At 43.3% G+C, this 12,309-nt stretch overlaps 1 protein-coding gene across 4 annotated transcripts in view; it reads right to left on the reverse strand.

Annotated features, from left to right (window-relative positions):
• Positions 1-12,309, reverse strand: part of GK5 (glycerol kinase 5 (putative)) — an 87,853-nt gene that overhangs the window by 14,846 nt on the left and 60,698 nt on the right. For all 4 annotated transcript variants that reach the window (XM_003483257.4, XM_021069569.1, XM_021069570.1 and 1 more), the window contains one exon: positions 5,954-6,045. In XM_003483257.4, the coding sequence (XP_003483305.2) occupies positions 5,954-6,045 (92 nt within the window). The remainder of the gene's footprint in view (positions 1-5,953; positions 6,046-12,309) is intronic.

Below are 12,309 nucleotides of genomic sequence, written 5' to 3' on the forward strand. Positions count from 1 at the left end.
TTGACAACCACATATATTTGTGTGACTGTTGAAACTCCATCTTTCCTGCTACACGGTTAGCATCACAGGTGAAACTCTCACATGGTCTCCTGGTGTGTCTCCAGGGTCTAGCAGGGCATCTGGCCCCACAGGGGATTGATATGCATGTGTGGAATCCATGAACAAACAATACTTTTCCTAATGTCTTAACCAAGTTCTACATGACATCTTATCTTTATCACAGCCATGATTTTCCTCCTATTGGGTTCATCTTAATAATTTTTTAAATTTATTAACATCTTTTGGAGATTCACTCAGTAAAAGCTGATTTATACAGTAAAGCTGGGGTCTACACTAAGTGGTCTAATATTGTACAATAAAGATGGGTCAGACTTAGCCAGTTTACTTAGTTACTGGTGGTATAGTTTTTTCTGCATAAAAATTACTTTTTCCAATATAACACCTAAAAGCCTGATATAAATGGCCTGAAATCACTTTACAAAGAGCTATAAACACAATTTACCATTAGTAATAGGCCAATCTGAGTGGTTATAAATTGCATAGAAACCTAAGAATTTCTTTACAGGTTACAAAGTCCCTGCATTTGTTAGTCCAAGTGAGTCTGTCTCTCTTTGGGATGACAAAGTAGGAAAAACATGGCAAGGTCCTTTCAAGGGCCTGGTAGCATCTTGCCAGGGCAGAAAGCCTCCAGCCTCACCTCCAATCTATCACTGCAATCCTATCAAGTAAGCGCCCGGAACCATCAACCAACTAGGAACGGCAGGACTCAGGAAAGTTCTGTTTGACAGCCGGAGCAAAGCCCGCAGATTCCTGCCTGGGGCACAGACGACCTGCCTTAGCAGGTCCTTGTCCCACTGGAATCTCAGCCCAATCTACTGAGGACTTGCAGGATGGTTAATGCCACCTACCTCTTGTCCTTGTCAACCTAGAACTTAAGCCAAGTTCCTCTGGCTCCATTTACTTATTCTAGTTGGCAGAAGAGTTTATTCTATTTATTTATTTAGTTAGTTAGTTATTTGTCTTTTTCGGGCCTAACCTGAGGCATATGGAGGTTCCCAGGCTAGGGATCTAACCAGAGTTGTTGCTGCCAGCCTACACCACAGCTCACAGCAACGCCAGATCCTTAAGCCACTGAGCGAGGCCAGGGATCGAACCTGCAACCTCATGGTTCCTAGTTGGATTTGTTTCCGCTGCACCACGACGGGAATTCCAGAGGAGTTTATTCTATACCATGAAACAGTTGGCAGAGCGGTTAAGAACCTGGACTCTGGAGTCCTAAAACCAGCTCAGCTACTCGCTAGCTCTGTGATGCTGCCCGAGTGATGGCCTAATACTGCACTTCATGTTCCTCAGCTTCAGAATGGGATGATTAGAGTACATTCTACCTTGCTGAGTTATTGAGGATTACATGAGATAATGCATGTTAAGAATTTAGGCAGTGGAAACGAATCTGACTAGGAACCATGAGGTTGCAGGTTTGATCCCTGGCCTCGTTCAGTGGCTTAAGGATCCGGCGTTGCCGTGAGCTGTGGTGTAGGTTACAGGCATGGCTCAGATCTGATGTGGTTGTGGCTGTGGTGTAGGCCGGCAGCTGCAGCTCCCACTTGACCCCTGGCTTGGGAACCTCCATAGGTCTTGGGTGTGACCCTAAAAAGCAAAAAAAAAAAAAGAATTTAGGACAGTGCCTGAATTGACATATTGACATGGCACATACTGACAGGTTAGTTGCGGCTACAATTGCTTTTTTTTTCTTTTTTGGTTGCCCTGCGACCTATGGGGTTCCCAGGCCAGGGATCAGATCCGAGCCACAGTTGTGACCTATGCCACAGGTGCTGCAACACTGAATCCTTTAACGCACTGTGCCGGGCTGGGGATCAAACCTGTGTTCTGGCACTGCAGAGACACTGCTGATCCCATTGCACCACAGCAAAAACTCCCAATTTTTACTTTATTGATATTGTTACCCAAACCCTTCCATGACTACTGACTTTCTTCATAACCCTTTCATTATGCCTTCCTAACATTTCCTTCTACTGCAAATAAACCTTCCTAACCCTTAACCAACTCTGAGGCCTTCACTCCACTTATCTTATGGTTGGTTTCTCTAACAAAGCTGGCTCTGTGCCAGCACATGGCTTTCGTGGCAGGTCCTCAGGCTTCCACACCACCAGGACCAGAAGGACACGGTACTAGCCTTCCATGAACACTCTCGGCCTCTGAACATCTACTGCCAGCACGTGTGTCGCTTCCCGCACATTTGCTTAGGTCCACATCAACACCGTGCTTTATCTCCCTTTACCTGTTTATAGCTCAGATGAGCCAGTCACTACGGAACTAGGGGGGAAATTCACAGTATTTGCTGGCCACAGGGGAAGGGGTTCTCAGGGCTTGAGTCGTGGTCTAAAGCAGGGCCTGTCTCACGTCCTGGTCCCACTGCCGCCACTGCAACTGGTGAGGGGTGAGCATAGCTGACTCAAAGTCTGTTGGAAGCTTGAAAAAACAAGGTGACTGAATCAGTTTGCCTCCTTTCCTCCCCTGGAAATCTGAACTAAGAAACACTTCCGAGGGAACTGACAAGGGAACCAAGGGAAAGAAGGTTGTGTTTATCCCCAAGTTGTGAAAAGGCAGAAAGTATAAGGAAAAGAATGACAATTAAATAGAAGTTATGGGAGTTTCTGTTGTGGCTCAATGGTAATGAACTCGACTAGTATCCAGGAGGATGCAGGTTCAATCCCTGGCCTTGCTCAGTGGGTTAAGGATCTAGCATTGTGGTGAGCTGTGGTGTAGGTCGTAGACATGGCTCTGATCCTACGTTGCTGTGGCTGTGGCGTAGGCCGGTGGCTACAGCTCCGATTCAGCCCCTAGCCTGGGAACTTACATAAGCTGCAAAACAAACAAACAAAAAATAGAAGTTATAACAAAGAAAGGGTATTGAAAGAAGCTGCTAAGAAGAGAAAAGCAAAGCCACAGAGAGGTAGAAACCACAGAGCACACTGAGAACTGTCAAGTCAGTTGCCGACTCCTTTCCAATCCTGGTGTTCAGGAATGTGCGAATAACCAGCTCCTGAGTTTCGGGGAGCAGGTGGGTGTGGTGCTTAAGTAAGCCCTTGCAAACCCAAGAACCTTGCCTGGAGCATGACTCCTCATTCTCTGAAGGCTGCCACTTGGCTCAGGGTCCTATTCATCCTATTGCGGCCAACATCACAGTAACTTTAACATCAAGCAGATGACCACTGATTCTTGCTCCCAAAAGATGCTTTACTTTTTATTTTTTCTTTTAGCTGCACCTATGGCATGTGGAAGCTCCTGGGCCAGGGACTGTACTTGTGCCACAGGAGCAACCCAGGCTGTGCCACTCCAAGGATGCTCTACTTTAGTATCCCCCTCCTCAAACCACACACACTGCTAAACAAAGCCACAATGACCACACCAATTGATGCCACCCCATGGACAGGCCCGATGGATGCGCCAATCTGCTCCCTGAGATGGCTATCCCACTTGTTCCCCCATCCTTGAAGCTCCTCCAGTGCCCCTTTCTCAGGTGATACCCTTGAGAAATTGAGGCTATTAGCAGCCTTCCGTATCCTCCCCCCCCCCCCCATTATCCATGGCTGTAAGATCCTATTTTTTTTTTTTTTTTGCTTTTTAGGGTTGCACCTATGGCGTATGGAGGTTCCCAGGCTAGGGGATGAATCGGAGCTACAGCTGTCAGCATACACCACAGCCACAGCAATGCAGGATCCCAGCCGACTCTGTGACCTACACCACAGCTCACAGCAACACTGGATCCTTAACCCACTGAGCGAGGCCAGGGATCGAACCCGCAACCTCATGGTTCCTAGTCGGGTTCGTTTCTGCTGCGCCATGCTGGGAATTCCAAGAAGATCCTAAGATTAAAGGCAGTATCACAGATACCTGACCCTTCCTTCCATTCTCCTTGCCCGCATTTTCTCTAGTTACTGACACTATTACTATTTTCCCAACAGCTTACTATCAACACACTATTGTTGTTGGAATTAACTTTCAGTTTCTAATGAAGAGTTTCATTTTACCTCAGGAAATAACTGGCCTACAGTCCTCCCCCACCACACCCAACCTCAACATTTTGCAAGGTTGCGGTCATGGCAGGACAGGGACATCCTGTTATCAACAAGAAGTTAAAACCCACATCTATAATCATTTTGTCTGATTTTCTGGGCTTTAGCAGTACTTTGGGTTTTTTAATTGTATATTTTACATTATTTTTACAGGCACATGAGTGGGTGGAAAAGTTAAAGGCAGAATTGCCGAGATAAAGTGACTACGAGGTCCCCCAACACACTCTTCAAAAAGGGAAGAATCCACAGTAACCTAATTAAGCCCTACTTTTGCTGATGACAACTATTCATCGAACTTTCCTCCTTAAACCTCAATTAGACAAATCTTCTCCAAGCTCTGTACTATCATGAGGGCTATCCAGTGGCCTCACATCACCCTGCAGAGGATCCAATGCAATCTCTCTACGGAGTCTATAAACTTTTGGTCTTTTAGGACAAAGTATATAGAAGGAAATTACTATAGATGTTAAAATAATGTTCTTTAATCCATTTGGGAAATACAATATTTTTAGAGATTTAAAACATCCTGATCTAATTCTTTTCTATCAGGTTCTATGTTGTATTTTCCAAACTTTTAAATTTTGGGGTTTTTGTATAACTGATTGCCTGAGTATGGAATGGATTAGAAGGAAGAGAAATTTTTATTCTTGGAAAGAAAAAAAATTTTTTTTTTTTTTTTTTTTTGCTTTTTAGGGCTACAACCATGGGGTATATGAAGGTTCCCAGGCTAGGGGTTGAATCAGAGCTACAGCTGCCGGCCTACACCATAGCTCATAGCACCACCAGATCCTTAACCCACTGATCGAGGCCAGGGATCGAACCTGCAATCTCATGGTCCCTAATCGGATTCATTTCCGCTTTGCCAGGATGGGAACTCCAGAAAGAAAAACATATTTGGAGGAGGATTAAAAGGACTAATTCCCAGAGTTCCTGTCATGGCTCAGTGGTTAACGAATCCGACAAGGAACCATGAGGTTGCCGGTTTGATCCCGGCCTTGTTCAGAGGGTTAAGGATCCGGTGTTGCTGTGAGCTGTGGTGTAGGTCACAGAGTCGGCTGGGATCCTGCATTGCTGTGGCTGTGGTGTAGGCCGGCAGCTGCAGCTCTGATTTGACCCCTAGCCTGGGAACTTCCATATGCTGCAGGAGCGGCCCAAAAAATGGCAAAGACAAAAAAAAAAAAAGGACTAATTCCCCACAAAAGGAATTTTGTTTATAATAATATACCTGAATACAGTTTTTAAAAGTCTTTGTAACAATATGCTAAAATTAAAGGCAGCATCACAGATCTTTTAATTAAATACAAGGTTAAATCTTACAAAATCAGGTGTTTTACTGGGTTCACTCTTTATTGAGGAAAGCAACCAATATTCCACACCATAACAGTTCACCCAAAGAAATTCTGATATTTAAAAGTTAATGAAACTTATAAATAACTGCAAAACATACATAAATACATGTGTTATATAGCTTAACATTACTTCTCTAATTCTCAATGGTACACCTCTTCCAAGTAAAGAATGCCAATTTACTAACATATTTTCCCTATTTGGAAATGGCTATTTTTGGTCATATAAAGTAACCATGGGTCTTATATAAAAGTTCTATAATAAACCTCCCACTTTTTAGTTTTCACAGAGATGAAGTTCTGAGCAGAGGCCAGCTGAATTCACTCTGCCCTCTCGTGGAATTCATGCCCGGTCAAAGCACAGTTTCTCAGCTCTAGAAAGTACATTTCACCTTAGCTCTGTTCAGTGCCCACATTTCAGGTAAAGGAATGGTCGATACATAATTTTAGGTGTGAGGATGAAGAGAGAAATGTTTGTAATTGCTGTTAACTATTTGTTTTTTAAAATACCTGCAATCCACTAAAAGATGGGACAAAATAAACTTCAGAATCTTCCAAACTTCTGGCCATTTTTTCAGTTTCAGCAGCATCTGTGAACAGACCTGGAAAAACAAAAACAAACAAACAACAAAAAAAACCACCTTAACATAAAATGAAGGGCTTGGGGAGGGACAGACAGAATTATGTTATACGACTAGTATTTACCTGCATCAACACTTATTGAGAATATAATGTGAAAGGTCGCTTACCTGTAAAAGGGTCAATACAAAGGCCAGTCTGCTGTAGTGCTACCTGGGTTCTCACACTTCAGCAGTTGACAGCCCATGGCAGGGGCGAGGGAGACAGAAGACCCTCTTAGATGGGCTCTGTATGCAGCAGGACTTGCATTCCTCCTTTAATGATATCTAGGCTGTTTTTACAAATTAATTCTGGAGTTTCCAGTGTGGTTGAGCAGTAATGAACCGGACTAGTATCCATGAGGATATAGGTTCAATCCCTGGCCTCGCTCAGTAGGTTAAATATCTGGCACAGCTGTGCTATATAGGTCACAGATGAGCCTTGGATCCAGCGATGCTGTGGCTGCAGTGTAGGTGGGCAGCTGCAGTTCTTTTTTTTTTTTTTTGTCTTTTTGCCATTTCTAGGGCCGCTCCCGCGGCATGTGGAGGTTCCCAGGCTAGGGGTCGAATCGGAGCTGTAACCCCCCCGCCTACACCAGAGCCACAGCAATGCGGGATTCGAGCCGCGTCTGCAACCTACACCACACCTCACGGCAACACCGGATCGTTAACCCACTGAGCAAGGGCAGGGACCGAACCCGCAACCTCATGGTTCCCAGTCGGATTCGTTAACCACTGCGCCACGACGGGAACTCCAGCTGCAGTTCTGATTTGACCCAAGCCCAGGAACCTCCATATGCCGCAGGCTCTAAAAAGACAGGCCCCCCCCAAAAAAAATCAATTCTATGTAGTTTTTGGCATTAAAATATTCATTCTCCTGAAGATAACACACATTCAAGATTTCTTTTTCCCTTCCTTTTTGGCCACGCCCGCAAAACATACATACAAAAACATACAAATGTTCCTTGGCCAGGGATTGAACCCTTCCCACAGCAGTGACCTGAGCCACAGCAGTGACAATGCCAGGTCTTTAATCTGCTGAGCCACCAGAGAATTCCCTCATTCCAGTTTTCTGATGAAAACCACCTAGAACAACCAAGAGAGTCAACTGAAAAATTATTTCATCTAATGAGTTCAATAAAAAGGCCAGTAACAAATAGATATACTAAAAGTCAATCTTTATAAAACAAACAAGAAAATCAAGATCTAGTTCATTTACTACATTTTCGTACTGAAGTATTTTAATATTTACACAGGAAGAAGCACAAAACCCAAGTGTAGGGCTGGATGAGTTTTCACAGTGTGACTGCGCCCATATCAACTAACACCCAGATCAAAGTTCCTTTGTTCAACATCATGCTTGTGAGATGCCTTCATTCTGCTACAAGCAGTTGTACTCCATTCATTCTCATGCCTGTATGGTACTCCCTTCTCACCATACACAATTCATTCAAGTATTCTTTAGCTGAAATGAGTAGTTTCCGGTTTTTGGCTAATAGGCCACTTTGAACACTTGTGCTCCTTCTTTTTGGTAAATATATGCACACATTTCTGGTTGTTACATACCAGGGGATGGAAATGCTGGTCCTAGGATTTTCCCATTTAGGATTAGCTTAAGCAGATACTACCTAATCATTTTCCAAAGTGGTTTTACCAATTTTAAGGCTCCTGCCAGCAAGATGAGAGCTCCAGCTACTCCATATTCTTGCTAATAATTGATACTGTCTATGGTTCTCATTTTTGTTAATTGGTAGTATTTCACAATGGCTTGATTTTGTATTTCCCTGTTGACTAATGAAGTTGAAATCTTTTTTCATTGGCCGTTTGGATACCTTTGTGTGTGAAGTGACTCCTGAATAAGCATGTGTGATTGACAGCAGAGATCAGATGAAAAAGATCAGGAAGTGGTCATAATAAATATTGCTTGCTTTATACAGTAATAATGAATTTTCTTCCTTCCTTCCTTCCTTTCTTCCTTTCTTTCTTCTTTTTAGGGCTACTCTTGTGACACATGGAAGTTCCTAGGCTAGAGGTCTAATTGGAGCTACACCTGCCGGCCCACACCACAGCCACATCAAGGCCAGATTCAAGACACATCTGCAACCTACACCACAGCTCATGGCAATGCAGGATCCTTGACCCATTGAGCAAGGCCAGGGATCAAATCCTCATCCTCTCGGATACTAGTAGGGTTCATTTCTACTGCGCCACAACAGGAACTCCCTGGTTTTATTTTCTTACATGGTTTGTTATTCTTATAAGGAAGAATTAACTAAAGACAAGAAGTTTAAGGAAAACCCATTTAAGATTAAAGTTAGGAGTTTCTGTGGTGGCTCAGCGGTAACAAACCCGACTAGGATCCATGAGGATGTGGGTTTGATCCCTGGCCTTGCTCCATGGGTTAAGGATCCAGCATCGCTGTGAGCTGTGGTGTAGGTCGCAGATGTGGCTTGGATCTGGCCTTGCTGTGGCTGTGGTGTAGGCTGGCAGCTGTAGCTCTGATTCGACTCTTAGCCTGGGAACTTCCATATGCTGCAGGACAAGGCCCTAAAAAAAAGAAAAAAAAAAAGAAAAGAAAAAGAAAAAGACTCAAGTTAATGAGGATAACTCAATAATAATTAGAAATTCTACTCAAAATGACAGTTATCAGATCCATAAGTTACATTCATTTGTTCAAAATGTCCAGATAAAACGTTAAAATATATCTATCACTTTAAAAACGAATATATCGGAGTTCCCGTCGTGGCGCAGTGGTTAACGAATCCGACTAGGAACCATGAGGTTGCGGGTTCGGTCCCTGCCCTTGCTCAGTGGGTTAACGATCCGGCGTTGCCGTGAGCTGTGGTGTAGGTTGCAGACGCGGCTTGGATCTGGCGTTGCTGTGGCTCTGGCGTAGGCCGGTGGCTACAGCTCCGATTCAACCCCTAGCCTGGGAACCTCCATATGCCGCGGGAGCAGCCCAAGAAATAGCAACAACAACAACAACAACAACAAAAATAAATAAATAAATAAAATAAATAAATAAAAACGAATATATCAAAAAGACAACACAGACTTCCCATTGTGGCTCAGTGGTAACAAACCCAACTAGTATCTGTAAGGATGAGGGTTCAATCCCTGGCCTCGCTCAGTGGGTTAAGGATCTGATGTTGCCATGAGCTGCGGCGTAGGTAGCAGATGCAGTTTGGATTTGGCCTTGATGTGGCTGTGGTGTAGGCCTGCAGCTGCAGCTCTGATTTGATCCCTAGCCTGGGAACTTCCATGTGCTGCAGGTTTGGCCCTAAAAAGACAACACAGTTTTTGAAATCTAAACTTAAAAAAAAAAAAATCATGTCCAAATGTCTAAATTTTTAAATCAGGATGTGGAAAATATATTAGATGGCTGGTCTGAAGAGAGCTTTTGATAAAGAAACAGGACAGGGGAGAATGTAGTTGGTTCACATTCTTTACTGGTTGTTCTGTCCTTATTTGAAGAATTTCTCTAAGTAGTCTTCCACTTAAACTGTTCTCCAATGAGCTTACTGAGGGAAAGTCTGGAGTAAGCAGACTTTACACTTCTCATTCACTCAATGCAACTAAGAATCCTCAGAATTTCTATCTGAGGACACAAAAGAAAGAGCTAGAAGGCCAACCAGTGAACTCTGAGTACCACCAAACCAGCAGTGAGTTTCCTGGTTTTTTTACTTTCTCTGATATCTCCTGAACAGCCCCAAATCTAAAACCTGGGTCAGTACACTGGGTGTAAACATGAGGAGCTTCTGAAGAAGCTCCCTCCTTTTCCTCTGAGGAGTAGGCGTCAGGGGGTCTTTAAGGACAGACGGTGGGGAAATTATCCCATTTTCTTGTTTTTTCAGTGTCTTGACAATCTACCAGAATGAGAGAAAAAACATTGTATCTTCATATTTTTGCAAAAACAAATGGGAAGGATAAACCAAAAACTAATGAAGCGATTATCCACAAGAGATAGGGAGATAGGATGAAGGGGAGGGGAGGGAATTAATTGCTCTGAGGGTACTTCTTTATGAATTTGACTTGGAAGTTACGTTAAAATTCCACACTAACAAAACAATGAAATTCTTGGGTGGTGAAGGGTGCAATCCAACAAACAAACAAAAACCCCACAAAACCAAAAATAAAATCCAAACCAAAACCAAACCGTGGTTTTTAAAAGGATTCAGAGGGGGGAAAAAACTAAAAATGAATGATAACAGGAATAAATGAACCCAATTCTTTTCAAATTAATAAACTCACTGAAGAGAGATGAAAAAGAATTAATCCAAGCAATCTGAATGGTACACTTTGACCATATACCCTTGATATATATATGTATGTGTGATATATATATATGTGTATATATAAATAAAATTCAACAAACAATCTTGAACAAACATTGTTTGTTGTAGTGACATGGGCTTAGTACTCAAACTCTTTGGTATAGGTTTTGTTTTGTCTTTTTGTCTTTTTCTAGGGCTGCACCTGCGGCATATGGAGGTTCCCAGGCTAGGGGTCGAATCAGAGCTGTAGCCACCGGCCTACGCCAGAGCCACAGCAACGCGGGATCTGAGCTGCATCTGCAACCCACACCACAGCTCACGGCAATGCCGGATCCTTAACCCACTGAGCAAGGCCAGGGACCGAACCTGCAACCTCATAGTTCCTAGTCGGATTCATTAACCACTGCATCACGATGGGAACTCCCCTGGTATATGTTTTAAGATTGAGCAAAAGAACATGTAACATTAATGTCATTGGGAGACAGGGTTTTCAATGTGGAAAAGGGGGAGATGAAAATATAGCACAGGACCCTACACACACACACACACACACACACACACACACACACACACACACACACTTCTAGCCCTGATACAAGTGCAATGGCACTCTAGTTATCGTTTTTAAATACCATTTCCCACTAAAAGGAGCCTGGGCTCATTGGGAAAGTGGCAAATTCCAGGGCAGGAATAAGAAATGCACAAGATGAGCTTAAAACATCTTGTGTCAGAAACTAAAAAAGTGCTCAAAAAATAATACAGATATATATATATATATATTTTTTTTTTAATTCACCATTTTATTTTTTGTCTTTTGTCTCTTCAGGGCCGCACCCACGGCACATGGAGGTTCCCAGGCTAGGGGTCGAATGGGAGCTGTAGCCACTGGCCTACACCACAGCCACAGCAACACCAGATCGGAGCCACATCTGCGACTCACACCACAGCTCACGGCAATGCCGGATCCTTAACCCACTGAATGAGGCCAAGGATCGAATCTGCAACCTCATGGTTCCTGGTCAGATTCGTTTCCGCTACGCCAAAACGGGAACTCTAGATGTTTAAGAGACTGAGAGAATCTCTGAGGAGATTCTTACTGGCCAAAACTAACAATCTGAGTAGGAAAACAGATAACTATAAAAATTATAACCTACTGAATAAAATAAGAAACCATGAGTTTATACCAATAATAAAGGAGGAGCTCCCACTGTGGGTGCAACAGGATCAGTGGTATCTCTGGAGTGCTGGGACACAGGTTTGATTCACAGCCCGGCACAGTGGGTTAAAGATCCAGCATTGCCGCAGCTGTGGCTCAGATTTGATTCCTGGCCTGGGAACTCCATGTGCTTCAGGGCAGCCAAAAAAGAAAAATGAATAAATAAAAATAAAGGGGAAGAGAGAGCTCATCCTTATACAGTAGAATGTTAACAATAAACAGAGGTAATGATGGAGTTAGAAAATACCAATTTATGGGAGTTCCTATTGTGGCTCAGTGGTAACAAAACCCATTAGTATCTATGAGGATGTGGGTTCAATCCCTGGCCTCACTCACTGGGTTAAGTACCTGGCATTGCTGCAAACTGTAGTGTAGGTCGCAGATGTGGCTTGGATCCTGTGTTGCTGTGGCTGTGTTGTAGGGCAACAGCGGTAGCTCTGATTTGATCCCTAGCCTGGGAACTTCCATATGCCGCGGGTGCAACCCTAAAATGCACACACACACACACACAAAATTAAAAAGAAAATACCATTTTGCAACCAACAGAATGAAGACTGATCCAGCTATGGATCATCAAGGAATGCTAAATTTAGGGTATGTGGGGAATTTGATGATAAATGGGATGTTTAGCTCATCTCAAAGTATCTCTCCACATACAATTTATTACAAAAGGAAAAATGCTAACTGTACAATGGAGAAATCAGAAAATATCTTATGCACATGAACAAAATTAACAGAACCAAAATAGGACTAAGGGAC

This window comes from Sus scrofa, chromosome 13 (assembly GCF_000003025.6).
Source record: "Sus scrofa isolate TJ Tabasco breed Duroc chromosome 13, Sscrofa11.1, whole genome shotgun sequence".
NCBI classification, from domain to species: Eukaryota; Metazoa; Chordata; class Mammalia; order Artiodactyla; family Suidae; genus Sus; species Sus scrofa.